The 16143-nt window shown below is 39.5% G+C and overlaps 1 protein-coding gene across 5 annotated transcripts in view; it reads left to right on the top strand.

Moving 5' to 3' along the window:
- LOC114650282 (BEN domain-containing protein 2-like) overlaps positions 1–16143 on the top strand; it is a 106911-nt gene that overhangs the window by 58764 nt on the left and 32004 nt on the right. For all 5 annotated transcript variants that reach the window (XM_051927117.1, XM_051927115.1, XM_051927119.1 and 2 more), the window contains 4 exons: positions 11274–11351; positions 11611–11703; positions 14752–15121; positions 15736–15939. In XM_051927117.1, the coding sequence (XP_051783077.1) occupies positions 11274–11351; positions 11611–11703; positions 14752–15121; positions 15736–15939 (745 nt within the window). The remainder of the gene's footprint in view (positions 1–11273; positions 11352–11610; positions 11704–14751; positions 15122–15735; positions 15940–16143) is intronic.

Consider the following 16143-nt stretch of genomic DNA (forward strand, 5'->3'; position numbering starts at 1 on the left):
CTTTTTAGTAACAAGTACTCTGTCCTGTTTAAATAGTTGAGTGACTGTTTAGTGATTGATATTCAACTTCTTAGAGGGACAAGTGGCTTTCATCTTTCTGTGACTAAGCAATAACAGGTGTGTTTTGCCCTTAAATGTATGTGACTGCATGCTTGCTGCACTAAATGGATTAACATGCATCGAACACCGTTTTTGATAGCACGTGGAACTTGTACAGTAGTTGTTCCCCGTAAGCAATGAATTCCCAGTCATAAGATCACACCAATTAAGTTTCAGCCCTTTCTATACATTCTATACTACTGTCATGTTTGATTGTGGACTCTGGTGAAGCACTAAAAAGATGATCGAACTTGACTGTCTAGAGGAAGCAAAGGTCATAACAGGGTTTCTGTTGGTGAACCTGTGGCAGGATCATTGTAGGATATGAGTGAGGTCCAGCATGTCTGCTTATCTTCAACTTACCCAGTCTGTGGGGTTCTTCGCCATCTTTGAGACTGCATCTTTGTTCCAAGAAGTCAACTACTTATCTATTTCCACAGCAGTTTGGTTTAAAGTCCTAGTGTTGTAAGCTGGCTTGATGGTACGAAGGATATGTTTAACACAAGTCTTTCAAAATCAGTTGATGGTGTCCAGTTTTGTCAAATTGTTCATCACATCTTGAATAAAACTCTATGGTTATCAATAGAGACAGAATCCATTAGACTTTAAATTTAGATTAATTTACCACAACCTTATAAAAGACAGCGATTGTCTACAGGCATGCAGAAAGAAGATGCATTACCAATGACAAACTGTTCAGACAATCATTGTAGGAGTAAAGAGGCATGGTGAGTGGTAAGTGCATAGTCAGTGACTTCTAAAATTTCCTGCTAATGAGTGGAATGATATTGGATGACTGAGGACATAATAAGCAAGTATTGTTGGATTACATAAATTACTATGTTGGTATGTCCCCAAAAAAGTAGTTGCAGACAGTGACTGGATAGCCAGCACCTTTGAGAACTTACTAGCTGAGTCCACATAACACAGGAACACGTTTGGGGGTTTTGATTTTATATTTTGAATTGTGTAGAAAAGTAACTTTGTCCAGATAGATAGAAACTGTATAAATCACAAAGGAAATTGATGGCTTACAGAAGCCGACATAAAAAGGCAGAAATACACATATAATAAGAATTATAATAACCTTAAGTATTTTAACAAGGTACAAATGCACTTATAAGAATCCATAATAGGAATATTAACAAAGTATAAGCATTTACTAAGAGTAAAGTGATGAAAGAATGGCAAATACTCATTAAGTTACAATTTTACAGCACAGGATGTTGGTCATTGGCACAGTATATTTGCACATAATGTCATTGTTTGTTAAGATGTCTGGTAGACCAGCTCAGTACTCCGCACACAGTGAACAGTACCACCTTGGTTGAGGGGTGACCCATTTTATAACCTCTGACTGAGTATAGAAAAGACCTTACATAGTGCCCAGTTTGTTACTGAATATGCTCCTCTGTTTAGCCAAGACTTCATACAGGAGATGAGAGTCATTGTTCAGCTTCCTAAGTGACCTCTATTCTACCACTTCCTCAGTGAGTCCAGATTACCAACGATTGAACCAGCCCAAGTTTGAACCAGCTTTTTTGATCAGTTAATTTAATCTGTTGGCATCGCATACAAATTTACACTGGCCACTACAGACTGGTAGAAAACCTGTAAGAGTAGCCTGCAAATACCAAATGAGCTTGACCTCTTCAGGAAATAGAGGCAACTCTGACCCTTTATGTATACAGTCTCTGTGTTGGTACTCCACTCAAACCTGTCCTTCAAATGCACCCTAAATTAACTTGTGTGTCCTTACTACCTCCACATCTTCGCCATCAATAACAACTGGGGACAGAGTGGGCTTGACCCTTCAGAAATTTGCAATTATTTCCTTTATCTTACTGATGAGCTGCAGGTGATTCAGTTTGCACTATTCAACAAAGTCCTTCACTAGAACTTTATATTAATTCCTCTGGCCATTGCTGATACACCCAGCTATGGCTGTGTCATTTGAAAATTTCTGAAGATCACACAATATTGTATTTTATTTGAAATCTGAGGTGTACAGGGCCATCAGTAAGGGGGCCAGTACATTTCCATTTGGAACCTTTGAGCTACAAAGACCATGTCCAATATACATTTCTAAAGCTGCACAAACCATGGTCTGCCAGTTAGGAAGTCCATTATCCACACGACACTGTGGTTGCATTATCCTGCATGAACTAAACTATCTTTATTAAACGTTTCAGCTGCATGGCGTTGAATGCACCAGTGATGTCAAAATACAATATCCTCCCCCTCCCTAGATAGGAATAGGCTGTATTCAGCTGAAAGATTGGCAGCTTTGCCCACTCCTCTGTGGTCCTGGCAGGCAAACTGCAGAGAGTCCATTGCTGTTGTGACCAGGGGTTGCAAGTAAGCCAGTTTTATCCTTTCCAAAGTCTTCATAATGTGTGAAGCCAGAGCCACCAATCAGTAGTCCTTTAAGACCTTCAGCTCTACTAGCTTGGGGACTGATACACACATGATTTTTTCCATACATCTGGAACACTTTGTAGGATCAGACTCAGACAGAAGATACTGTTGGATTGATACCATTTGTTCCAACAACTTATCCTTGCCAAAGTTTCCTTTTTTTTTTCTTCCCCTTGTCTGCTGGTTAGCTGAGAGTCTGGTGAAATGTTGCGTGTAAGTCATCATAGCTAGTTCGTAAGGACAGAGACACTGGCAGTTAGTATGCCGATGTATGAATGGAAAGTGATGGGGAATGAGGAAGTATGGATAGTCAGATGTGGTCTTATGTAGTAATTTGGACAGGATATGGGGACAAGGGGAGTTTACCCACCCTGGTTTTTGGGAAATCTGTGTGGTTTAACTGAGCAGGAAGGCCATAGTCAGTCCTCTTAAAGAATTTGTTAAACTCATTAGCACTCTCTGTAAATCAAACCAAGTAAGTGGATAGTTTCAGTATAGTCATCAAATTGAACACAGCCAGAATGAATTATAGCTATCCTCCATCACATATAAACCTCGCCTATTTTGACTCCTAACCATCAGAGTCAACTTGCCATCACAAAGATTCAATAAGTACATAATGCCACAATCAATGGAAATTCCTGTAGAGATCAGAAAAAATAGTTGATATTTTTCAGTGTAGAAAGAGTTAAAAAGCCATTTCTAAAGCTTTGACCTACATTGAGTACTATAAACACCAAACTAAAAACACTTGGAACAGTAGTGCATCCTCTCAAGAGTGTGTAGCCTACCAGAATTACTCCAGTGGCACAGTGTGAAATTATTTATTTGGGGTGGTAAAAAAACATTCAAAAGACTGCAAGCTTCTCTTGCCTTAGAAAAGGTCAATGTTCAAGATGGCAGAATTAGAGCAATACTGGGTAAGAAAGGGCTTCACTGGAGAGTATAAGACAGACACTTGGCTAACCAAGAAGAACATAAATGCTCCTCATTTGGCAGAAAGTACTTGGTTGTCCCTCAGGCCTCATGGGAGAATGTTCCTTGCACAAATTAGAAAAATATTACATTTTCTGGAAGGCAGGAGTCCCATTACGTGTGGCATAATGCAAACACAGCATTCTGCAGTAGGAACTTAATAAAAAATACTGTAACATGATATTGGTAGTGTTATGGTGTGGGGAATCTTTAATGCTTCAAGACCTAAGCCTTAATTGAAAGATTTAAAAAGTCTTCTAAGTATTAGAAGGTTCTTACAGAGAATATCCAGTCTTGCGCCAATGAGCTGAAGCTGGAGTATAGCTGGTTTGTGCAGGAACACACGTGATTGAAAGCATAAAAGCAAGTCCACACAACAATGCCTAAAAAGAAGCAAAATTTAAGTTTTGGACTTGCATAGTCAAAATCCAGGCCTAAACCCAGTAGAAATATGGGGCAGTGATCAGAAATTGGCATATTATGCTTAAAAACCTGCCAGAGAATAAAAGCAGTTATGCAGAGAGAAGTGCTCTGAAATTACCCTAAGTGATGTAAAGACTGAGATTGGCATTGTCCTTGTTGCAGACAGAGATAGTACAAGTTACGTGTAAGGGAGCACTGTTTTACCCACAGTGACAACTGGTCTTGGATAACTGTGTTAAATAAAAAAAAAATGATATAATTAAAAAAAAAAACACTTCACTCATGTGCCTTTTATCTAATATTAGATTTTGGTTGAAGACTTAAAACATTCACTAAATGCATTTATGAACATTCAGTTCAATTTAGTTTTATTTTTGTATAGTACTCCTCCTTGAGTGTACAGTGGAGGAGAGGAGAAGACAGAAACTCCAGTCACCAGCATTCATGGAGAAAATAAACCCCTAGAAAGTCCATGGTCAGTTATAACAGAAAAAGTCAAAGAGAGAGTCACACAAAGTTCTTCAGAAAAGTTATCGGCAACGGAGGGTTCAACAGGTTCCCTAAAGGACCCAGAGGTGTGGAGCTGACCCGCACCGCTACACTTGATCCTTGGAATCTTTAGTACTCCAACTTCTTGAAATGTTCATACGCGGTTTTGGTTTGTAAGTAATTATAAGTTCAGATAAGTAAGCAGGGCATTGGTTGTTTATGGCTTTATTTGGAAGGAGGAGGATTTTGAAATCAGCACTAGGAGCCAGTGTAAAGTACTGTAGTTATGTGTTTGTTCTTTCTAGTTCTTGTACTGATTATTACAGCTGCGTTTTGAATTACTGAAAGCTGTATAAAGAATGACTTGAGTGGTTTACAAATAATGATTTGCAGTAGTCAATCTCATTAGAAATAAATGCCTGAATTAATTTATCAGTATCCTTCATATTTAGAAAATGTGTTATTTTTCCTGCATTTTAAGATGAAAGAAACATGTTTTTGGTAGTTTTGTAACATGTGCTTTAAAAGCTATACTAGTATATCTTATAAAGTTCAGCTGAGTTAAAGAGTGTCAGAATTTTGTTGCAGTCTGTGTCTTTCCCTAATACCACCCCCGACCCATTGTAACTAACATTTCTGTCTCTTCTGTATCCAGAGACAAGTACCCTCTCATCTATTCACTCTTAACTCACTCAGTATGTTTACTTGCTCACACGTAATCGGGTTAAAGTGAATAAACCAGTTAAAGCAGAAACTTGTTTTTGTAATATTCTGCATTTACATGTGCAAGTAAGCTTCTGGAGTTCGGCCTTAGGCAAAATGCTATGACATCATTAAACTGTGCAAAAAGTAGTTAAATATCATCATTGGCTACTATGAATCTGAAAATAGGCATAGTGTTTAGTCAGATTGACACTTTATTTATAGATTTTTGTTACCCCATTGATTACAGTACACTCTCCTCTGTTTGGCTGTGTGTTTGATCCCTGCAAAGGATCCTGGTACATATGCTGCTAGAATAATAACAAAAGATATTTTTTACCTAGGACCTGGGACTTGGCCATATCTCTGTAGGTGGGTACACATTTTATTGTTCTGGTTGCTCTGATGGCATCATACTCATGGAGTAACTGTTGCTGTGGCAGATCGACTCCTACGGATGATGTCTGATGTTACTCCTTTCAACGAGCATATTATGAGACTCCAATTAAGGAACTCTCTAGGTGTCTTGTCTGTTGTCTCTGTGTATGCTCCGACCGTTGTGAATAATAATCCAGTGAGAGAGACATTTTATTCATAACTACAGTAGGTGGTTGATGGGTCCCTCTGAGGTGACACTTCTCTGGTCATGGGTGACTTCACTGCAGCCACTGGCACTGACAGGACTGGCTGTGAGGATTGGACTGACAGGGCTGGCAACCGTGGTGAAAGTGGATCCATGTTTCTTGATTTTGCAAAAGGTCAGGGGCTGCAGATCGCTGGATCCTGGTTCCAGCTCCCTGAGCCGCATCATTGCACTTGGTTCTCCAATACTGGTGGTGCTGTGAAAGAGATTGATCACATTCTTGTGGCAGACGCTGGAGGCTTCTACAGAACTTAAGGGTCTACAGAAGTGCCCAGTTTCTGAATTCCGACGACAGACTTCTTGTTGTTACTCTGAAGAGCCAGCTTAGGTCCAGCAGGCTACCACCTACTTGGAGAATGAGGATGGACATGGCCACTCCAAGATCAGGCTGTTTGTAATGAGTTTGCATGCAGTTTGTTTGTGGAATTTGCAGACTTGGGTACAATTGCTGATCCTAATGTGTTGTGGGAGACCTTCCATGACATGACCCAGAAGGTTGCTGAGGGTTATGTTGGTGTTTCCGGTGTTCCCAGAAAGAGGGATTTAATCTCACAGGGCACCCTGGATTTCATTAAGAAGAGTCACGGTGCATAGCTTGATGGCAACAGTGGTCTTTACCAGTAACTGAGAAGGACGGCTGCAAGGGCTCCGAAGGCAGTTAAGGAGGTGTTTTGTTAAGAGAAATTTGTGAGCAAGTGACATACCATCTATGTTCTAGTGACCCACATCCTGCTTACAGAGAAATCAAAGCATTATGCATATCCAAATCTGTTCCTCTGAGAGTTGCAGTCATGGCAGGTGATGAAACATTCTTTATGGATGACATTGCAGTTGTGACCCTCTGGGCTGGCTATTTTGAGCAGCTGTTTAAAGCTTATCCTCTGGTTAGGACGTCGGACATTTCTGAGTCCACAGTTCTTGAGGCTGATCCTCCAATTAGATGTGAACCATCCAATCTCACTGGGATTGCACAGGTGGTGAAGCAGTTGAAGATAGGGAAGGTTACAGGAATCTGATGTATCTGGGGTGAACTTCTCCATGCTGGTGGTAAAGCTGTCCTCCTGGTATTGCAAGCAATTTCTGCTTCCATTTGGGAGACGGTCATCATCCCAATTTACTGGAAAATGGGACTTGTCATCCCGATCTTGAAAGGGAAGGGTGATGGCCTGGATTGCGGCAACTACAGGGGTGTGCAGTGCTCTGATATCTGTGCAAATGGATGAAGGACCAGGCTGCAGCAGATAGATGGTCATTTTTGGAAGGTGGGACTGGACCGCGTGTTTGCCTAGGAAATTGCCAACTGGGATCACAAGCTGTTCTTTGTGAGTTGGGTGTGACAATGTGCTGTATCAGCGCATGCTCCCCAACTTGACCTGACCTTATATTTTTACTTGTACACTGTGCGGTCATCTCAGCAACATAAATTAAGTTATTTCTGAAATATTGAGATAGATTTTATCCTGGGGAAGGAATAATGCAATTGTCTAAACATTAGCCTCTGGAAATGTATTTTGTGACGCTTCTACCTGTGACTGCTAAAAGTGTGTGCAAAACAAATACAGCACATGTGCAGGCAGACAGAGTGCAATGGACATGCACAGACTGCAAAATCCTTAACAGCTAACCCAGTTATGGATTTAAATGGCCATATTATTCACAGAGAAATCTAACTCTTTTACAAGGCATTTTAGAAATCGGGTTTCTGTGAATGATTGGGTTATTGAACTGCATGTAAACATGCAATAACGATCAATTATGAACAACATTGGAGCAATATTATTTGGTCTAAAAGAAAGGTATACCTCTGCATCATCTGCATATGAGTGAGGATTGTTTATGACATTAAGGTTTGCACATCAAGTTTGTTTTTAATTTTTCCACAATTACAAATAATACTGTACTCATCTGATTATGGCAGCTACTTTACATTTGATCATTATGAGACCAGTAAGCCTTATCTTTTTGATTAAGCTGGCCAAGTTGGGCATTAAGCCTGGTCTCTTTGATAATTTCTTTGTATTCTTTCTAAACAATGGTCTAATAGTTAGTATATTGATTCACCATCTCAAATAAAAGTTCACCATTCCCCATTATTGCATTGTGAGAACTGGTATAAAAATTCTTCTGCGTTACAATACTATTAATCCAGCAGCATTCCATCCAGTGACATCTCATTAAGGAAAGACAACAAAATTTAATGAAGTGAGAGTAGTGAGTGCATGTGCATACAAACCAGTTAATGTAATAATTACTGCGTGCCCACTTGAGCAGTAACCAATTTTTTTAAAATTTACTTTATTGATTTCAGTATATCAACAAATTACAATTAGGCAAATGAGCTACCAGTTTGTAATTCATTTAACAGTCATTCAGATTCCCTTTCCAGTCAAACAGGAAGGAGTAAAAGCAGAAAAGAGTAAAATAAAATATAGCATCATTGAAAGGCTTGCAGCAGCTGAACTTGCTAGGGGATTTCTATAAAAGATTTCTTATCTGAAGCATACACTCATTAAGGATTGTCATGCTGAAAACCCTTTGAATTTTCTGGTGTAAAATTAAATGTGTATAATTTAAGTAGTATAGGACATTATTTTTATTTTGTACACATAATCTTTTCACTCTACTGTAATCCCCAGGTTTGGATTACTCCTGTTGAGTGAAACAATATGGCAAACAAGTAGTGTGGAATACGTCATGATCATTGAGTGACTACGATCTTTGCATCTAGAGTAACCCAAATGAGAGGCTGTCATTGGATAAGGATTTAGAGTAATTCTGAAGTCATCACAAATGTACTATAGTCTAGACCAGGGGTGTCGAACTCCAGTCCTGGAGGGCCACAGTGACTGCAGGTTTTCATTCTAACCATCTTCTTAATTAGTAACCAGTTTTTGATGCTAATTAACTTCTTTAGCCTTAGTTTTAATTAGCTTGACTCAGCCCCCTTAGTTATTTTTTTCCTTAATTAGCAGCCGGACAGTAATGAGACACAAAACAAGCCTCCATATGACCAGCTCACCTGTACCCATCAAACAAAATGTGAAAATAAAGAAAGGTGAAGGTCTTAGTAAGACTGATCTCTCAGGTTACCAAGAAAATAATAGAATAGCAACAGTTTTGGAAATGTCTGCTGTGACAGAATGAGAGCACCAACAAGCCATGGAATTGAATAACAGGTTTAATTAACAGCAACAACCAGCTTTTCATTAAGGAACTGGTTGGAGTGAAATTAGTTGGAGTTTGAAGCCCCAATTTAGCTGGTCATTTGTTGGCTTGTTTCACATCTCATTTCTGTTTAGCTGTCATTTAATGGAGAAAAGATTCAATTCAGAAGACTTAATCATTAAAAACAGGGCTAATAAAATAGAGGGAAAAGAAGTTAATTAGCAGTGAAAACTGGACACTGATTAGGAAAATAGTTAGAATGAAAACCTGCAGCCACTGCGGCCCTCCAGGCCTGGAGTTCGACACCCGTGGTCTAGACTGTACTTATCAAACTTAAGAGATGCAGTTAACTGTCGTAAACTGAATTAGATGATGTTGAACATAGATTGGGGCGGCGCAGTGGGTAGCGCTGCTGCCTCGCAGTTGGGAGATCTGGGGACCTGGGTTCGCTTCCCGGGTCCTCCCTGCGTGGAGTTTGCATGTTCTCCCCGTGTCTGCGTGGGGTTCCTCCGGGTGCTCCGGTTTCCTCCCACAGTCCAAAGACATGCAGGTTAGGTGGATTGGCGATTCTAAATTGGCCCTAGTATGTGCTTGGTGTGTGGGTGTGTTTGTGTGTGTCATGCGGTGGGTTGGCACCCTGCCCAGGATTGGTTCCCTGCCTCGTGCCCTGTGTTGGCTGGGATTGGCTCCAGCAGACCCCCGTGACCCTGTGTTCGGATTCAGCGGGTTGGAAAATGGATGGATGGATGAACATAGATTGAGGAAGCAAGTGTTTTGAAAAGTGTTGAGTTACATTCATTGTCTTTGTCTTTGAAACAATTTGAATCAGATTCTGAAGATGTGTTTTTTTTTCCAGACTTGAATTAGTTTTGAGATACTACCTCTGCTTTTGGTTTCTTATAGAATGTAATTTTATCCATTCTTTTATAATATAGCATAAAATTTTCAAACTTGCTTAATCAAACTAAGGATTGCAGAGGCTTATCCAACAAAGCTATATACAGTATGTGTCATGTTTTTTAAATAAAAGACATTCAGGAAGCACTGTAAATATAGGAATTTATTTAGAATATCCATTCTAGTGATGTTTATTATTCTAGCTAATGTCAAATAAAGATGTTTCCACCTAGTAAGATGTTGCTTAACACAAATTTAAACACTAACATATAGTTTCAGTTAATTGTTATTCCCATGTATAGTTGTGACTCCTCAATACTCACAGCTGCAGTTATGTGCAGAAGTGTTACATTTAAATAATATCCTTTTGACACATATTAATCTGAATACCCAAGGTTCGTCTCCTTTAATGTCTTTAGGAAATATTGGAGATATTAATCCAGATCAGTTTTTTTTTAAAACATCATGTTATCAGCATGAAACTATTGCAACCTGTAAAATTCTGAGAATCTCTGGTTGATGGTTCACTTAAATAGCAAGCTGCTTTATTGCAGGATTGTAAGTGATTGATGATAAACACCATGATTGTTGGGTGCCAGAGTGAAAAAAGACATAACTTTTCATATGAACTTAGGGTTCAGAATTAAAGTCCTGTATAACCGCTTTTTTCTGTGCATGAGGATATTTTGGGCCCAAACCCAAATTTAAATAAGCCGATAAATCAGCAAATCTTTCATATGCCTACATCTATGTATAGATAACAGTAACATTGCATTTCATGAAGTGGGTAGTGTCTGCCCTTGACGAACCCGGTTTGGTCATATGAAATCATGTAAGATGATATTTTTCTCAGTTTTCAGTTGCGAAGACGTTAGCCACAATTTCAGGTTTTAGAAGGAAAGTGATTCCTTTAAAATCCAAAAGTTTAAAGATTTTTATTTTCCCTAAGAAAGACTGATATAGGTGTTTAATGCAGTTTTAGGTAGGAATTATCAGTCATATGAAAGAACATAGCTGACATTAATGATAATAATTTAAGAGAAACTTGTTTAATAAAATTCTGACATATACCTGTCTGGGCTTTCAGGTTTTCCCACTTTGTACATTATACATAAACAAGTTGGGGAAACTTAATACCTGAAATTGCTATGTTTAGTTTATTAGGAAAATTATGTGAACCTTCTTTTTGTTACTCACAATCACAAATGAATATGTAATGTAGTATTCCTTATTTATTTTAAAGAACGAGTAAAGTTTAAATGTACTTTATAATATGCGAATAATAACTCCTTAATATGTAGACTGTATAGACTTAAAGAATTTGTGGCCCCTCTTCAGTAGTCATACAGTATGTATTTTGAACTACAATACAAACTTCAAGAATTAGTCTAGCTATTATGTTGTACACAATTATGTTATTAACAGAAGCTTGTGTTTTTCCACTTTCTTTTCTGACATTCAGCAGCACAATGTTATATCTGAAGATTTGTACAGCACAGATCAACAACGGACACTGGGTGAGATCCTCACATATTGCCAGGTAAAGAACAATACAACAGTATTATTGAAAAGCATCTTAAAGTAAACACCTGAAATTAACATCTAACAGAAAAAATGCAAGAGCATTTTCGATTTATATAAAAAAAAAAAAGCTGGATCAACAGTGTTTTTTCCACATTTGAAAATAAAAATATACAGTAATGGTCAAATCAACTTTAGTTTCTTAAATTTAGCAAAATTTATTTATGATTACATTGGATTATTTCAGAAGCATATGTTTTTTTTATTGTTTATAACAGGTTATGTATGAAGCCATACAGAAACTTAATGAAAAAATCGACTGTCTCCAAGTTAAAGTGGGAAATGTACAATCCATGAGCCTGCAATCACAAGTAAGCTATTCCGCTATTTTTAAAGTATTTTTTCTCTGAAGAAATGATTAGAAAATCATGATCACACTAGGGTGGCGCAGTGGGTAGCGCTGCTGCCTTGCAGTTGGGTGACCTGGTGACCTGGGTTCACTTCCCGGGTCCTCCCTGCATGGAGTTTGCATGTTCTCCCCGTGTCTGCGTGGGTTTCCTCCGGGTGCTCCGGTTTCCTCCCACAGTCCAAAGACATGCAGGTTAGGTGGATTGGTGATTCTAAATTGGCCCTAGTGTGTGCTGTGCGTGTGTGGGTGTGTTTGTGTGTGTCCTGCGGTGGGTTGGCACCCTGCCCGGGATTGGTTCCTGCTTTGTGCCCTTTGTTGGCTGGGATTGGCTCCAGCAGACCCCCGTGACCCTGTGTTCGGATTCAGCGGGTTGGAAAATGGATGGATGGATGATCACACTAGCCTTACATGAAAATCAAATTAGATCTTCCAGTATTGCGGTGCCTTGAAATATGTGACTAAATACAAGTATATAACAGTGTTATAGATGTTCATTCAGATTTATCATAACAGATTTTTCTTTTTGTACTGCTATGTCTTAGATTAAATAACAAGTTTATGCTTTACATCCTAATATTGATCACTTGTTTGGTAGTGCTATTGTAGAACTAGCATGTAATCTACCTTGGCTTGTGTTGATTCCACTGATGACACTTTTTCACCTATTGTATCCAAACAGAAACCAGGTGGGAAAAAATATAGCTAGTTTTTGATACTTTAAGGAGTGTAAAAAACTATTACTAGTGGTGTGATAAAATGACAGTATTGAATTTATTTTCTAATTGTAAGAATATAAGAAATTTTATGAAGAAAACATACTCGGTTAGCTAATAGTTCAGTTGTCCCTAAATCGTATTCAGATATTTTTTTAAAGTTAGTTATAGATTGTCAGCTTCATGCCACAGTTCCAGATTTTTTTGAGCCTGTCTATAAACAAGCACTTCGTTGTTTTGATCTTGAATACACTTCTTCTTGGTATCCATCTGTGTCCTCGAATACTGTACATGATTTACTGTTCATCTTAAGAACTGCGTCAACTTCATTTATACCATTATGAGAGTTTTGAAGATGTAGATAAGGTCAATTTGCAGGCTTCTCTTTTTATGATTATAATAGGTTCAGTTATACCCAACCTGTTACAGTAAGCATTTAATATCTATACAATGCTATCAAAATGTAATCTGCATTATTTTTTTCTGCTCTGTGCCACCAGTGCAGAGAAACATTTAAAAAGGAAGAATACAGTTGCTTAGGTTGGACTTATTAACATATTTTGTCCCCTTATTATTTAGAACAACAATGTTGTTTTCAAAATGTGATTTATTATTATAATGCTTATTGTGACCAATTTGTATGCAAAGAGTGAAAAAGGACTGGTGTCATGTCGAAGGGCAGTAAGATTCATTACTCACTGAAGTTTCTTTTTTTTTATTAGAAGTCATCAATAAATTAAACTTCCAGCCATCCATTGTCTCCCGCTTATCCGAGGTCGGGTCGCGGGGGCAGCAGCTTGAGCAGAGATGCCCAGACTTCCCTCTCCCCGGCCACTTCTTCTAGCTCTTCCGGGAGAATCCCAAGGCGTTCCCAGGCCAGTCGAGAGACATAGTCCCTCCAACGTGTCCTGGGTCTTCCCCGGGGCCTCCTCCCGGTTAGACGTGCCCGGAACACCTCACCAGGGAGGTGTCCAGGAGGCATCCTGATCAGATGCCCGAGCCACCTCATCTGACTCCTCTCGATGCGGAGGAGCAGCGGCTCTACTCTGAGCCCCTCCCAGATGACTGAGCTTCTCACCCTATCTTTAAGGGAAAGCCCAGACACCCTGCGGAGGAAACTCATTTCAGCCGCTTGTATTCACGATCTCGTTCTTTCGGTCACTACCCATAGCTCATGACCATAGGTGAGGGTAGGAACATAGATCGACTGGTATATTGAGAGCTTCGCCTTGCGGCTCAGCTCCTTTTTCACCACGACAGACCGATGCAGCGCCCGCATTACTGCGGATGCAGCACCGATCCGCCTGTCGATCTCACGCTCCATTCTTCCCTCACTCTTGAACAAGACCCCGAGATACTTGAACTCCTCCACTTGGGGCAGGATCTCGCTACCAACCCTGAGAGGGCACTCCACCCTTTTCCGGCTGAGGACCATGGTCTCGGATTTGGAGGTGCTGATTCTCATCCCAGCCGCTTCACACTCGGCTGCGAACCGATCCAGAGAGAGCTGAAGATCACGGCCTGATGAAGCAAACAGGACAACATCATCTGCAAAAAGCAGTGACCCAATCCTGAGCCCACCAAACCGGACCCCCTCAACGCCCTGGCTGCGCCTAGAAATTCTGTCCATAAAAGTTATGAACAGAATCGGTGACAAAGGGCAGCCCTGGCGGAGTCCAACTCTCACTGGAAACTGGTTCGACTTACTGCCGGCAATGCGGACCAAGCTCTGGCACCGATCGTACAGGGACCGAACAGCCCTTATCAGGGGGGCCGGTACCCCATACTCTCGGAGTACCCCCCACAGGATTCCCCGAGGGACACGGTCGAATGCCTTTTCCAAGTCCACAAAACACATGTAGACTGGTTGGGCAAACTCCCATACACCCTCCAGGACCCTGCTAAGGGTATAGAGCTGGTCCACTGTTCCACGACCAGGACGAAAACCACACTGTTCCTCCTGAATCCGAGGCTCGACTATCCAACGGACCCTTAATTAAACTTATTCAACACTTTTTCACTTTAGCCATTCTACTTTGTCATCGTTGTTCTCCTTTTTTTTTTATTTATTTATTTATTTTTTTAATTTTGCATATTTTTGTATTGTATTTAAGAAAGGACTAACTTCTTTACTGATGCAGGTATCCATGCTATCCGCCGCATCTCATTATTGTGATTCCTTTGCCTTGGAGTGTTGTTTCATAGTAATGTCATTGTTCATACACTATTCTAGTTTAATTTCATGCAGTTAAAGGATTAAATGAGCATTGCTGCATATGTTCTGTTTGACTTTACAGAAGTGTGATGCCTCTTCAACTGAAAGTGTTCAGCATGAAATGTTCCAGAAGAATATGACAGAAAGTGGAGCAGTTATGCCACCGTTGATCAGGGCAACTTCACCTTATCCCCATTTACAAACAACAGCCAAGAAACCACCAACCCTTTATCTGGCTCCAGGACTGCGCAGCCCATCAGAGTCACAATTTCTTGACAAGGAAACACAATCAAGCCGTGTTATTATTCCCATTAAAACAGAGGAGTCCACAGACAGCGAGTTTTCTAAAGAAAACCCGGACAACATACCACAACCTTCAGACAGTAAAAGCAAATCAAAATGTAAATCGCTGCTTGCGAGTCTTTCTTCACAGCCATCTAATTCTGCTACAGGTAATGCATTATAAATGTGCATGTTTATAAAAGACACACTTGAAAGATAACCAAAATGCAATTGCCAATCACCAAATAATAAAGCAGTAATAAAGATTTCCTTAGGAGTTTTAACAGTGTGACTAAAATAAGTGAGATACGGTTTTATCTTTATTTCATGTGACTTTAATTGTGAACCTTAAATTGGTTAATATATGCAATAGTATACAACATAAATCTAGAAGTCAGGCATATTAAAAGGACTTAGATAAGCCCCTGTTCAGCTGCAAAACTTAAACTCTAGTCACATCCTGTTGGCTATTGTCTTCTCTAGCCTATTCTACTACTGGAAGAAGTGATCAAAGAAGAAAATTGTGCCAGTGTTCAATTTATAGTACAGCTAAGATACTGCAGCAAGATTTCTTCATGTGCTTTCAAAACTTTTTTTCAGGTTTATTTTAAGCTACAAAATTATCATTATGAATGTTCTGGTTTGTCAGGATTATGTAGAAATGGATGCATAAGAGAAAACAGGAGAAAAAAAAAAACAAGTTCATCAGTCAGATTAAAAAAACAATCCCTTGAAGTATCTACCATGTATTACTTTTCTCAAAATTTCCCACTTCCTCCTACAGTGTTGATTGGTGATCACAAAAGGAAAGTGCGCATTGCTAAATCTGTGATTCAGAAAGTCTGTCATAAAAGCAATCCACGGAATGCAGTTCGCTTCCTGCTTCGTGGTCTTTTTACAAATGAAACTCTGACCTGCAGCAATGTTATGGGAGATACAGTCAGAGGCCTCAAAAAATTGGACCCTAATAAAATAGCAGCAATTAGAGGTAGGTGTTAATGCTGTAAAAATATGTTGCCTCGCCATGTAAATATTATATTTTATACATCATGTGTTTCTCTGTCATTGTTAAGTCATCTTCTTCCTCTTAATCTTTTCCCATTTCTGTGTGGGGTTAATATGCTTGATCAGTCTTCTCTATACAGCTCAGTCCTGCACAGCCTTGCCAGTCAAGCCCTTTTCCTTCAGATCT

Source organism: Erpetoichthys calabaricus, chromosome 4 (assembly GCF_900747795.2).
Source record: "Erpetoichthys calabaricus chromosome 4, fErpCal1.3, whole genome shotgun sequence".
Classification (NCBI taxonomy): Eukaryota; Metazoa; Chordata; class Cladistia; order Polypteriformes; family Polypteridae; genus Erpetoichthys; species Erpetoichthys calabaricus.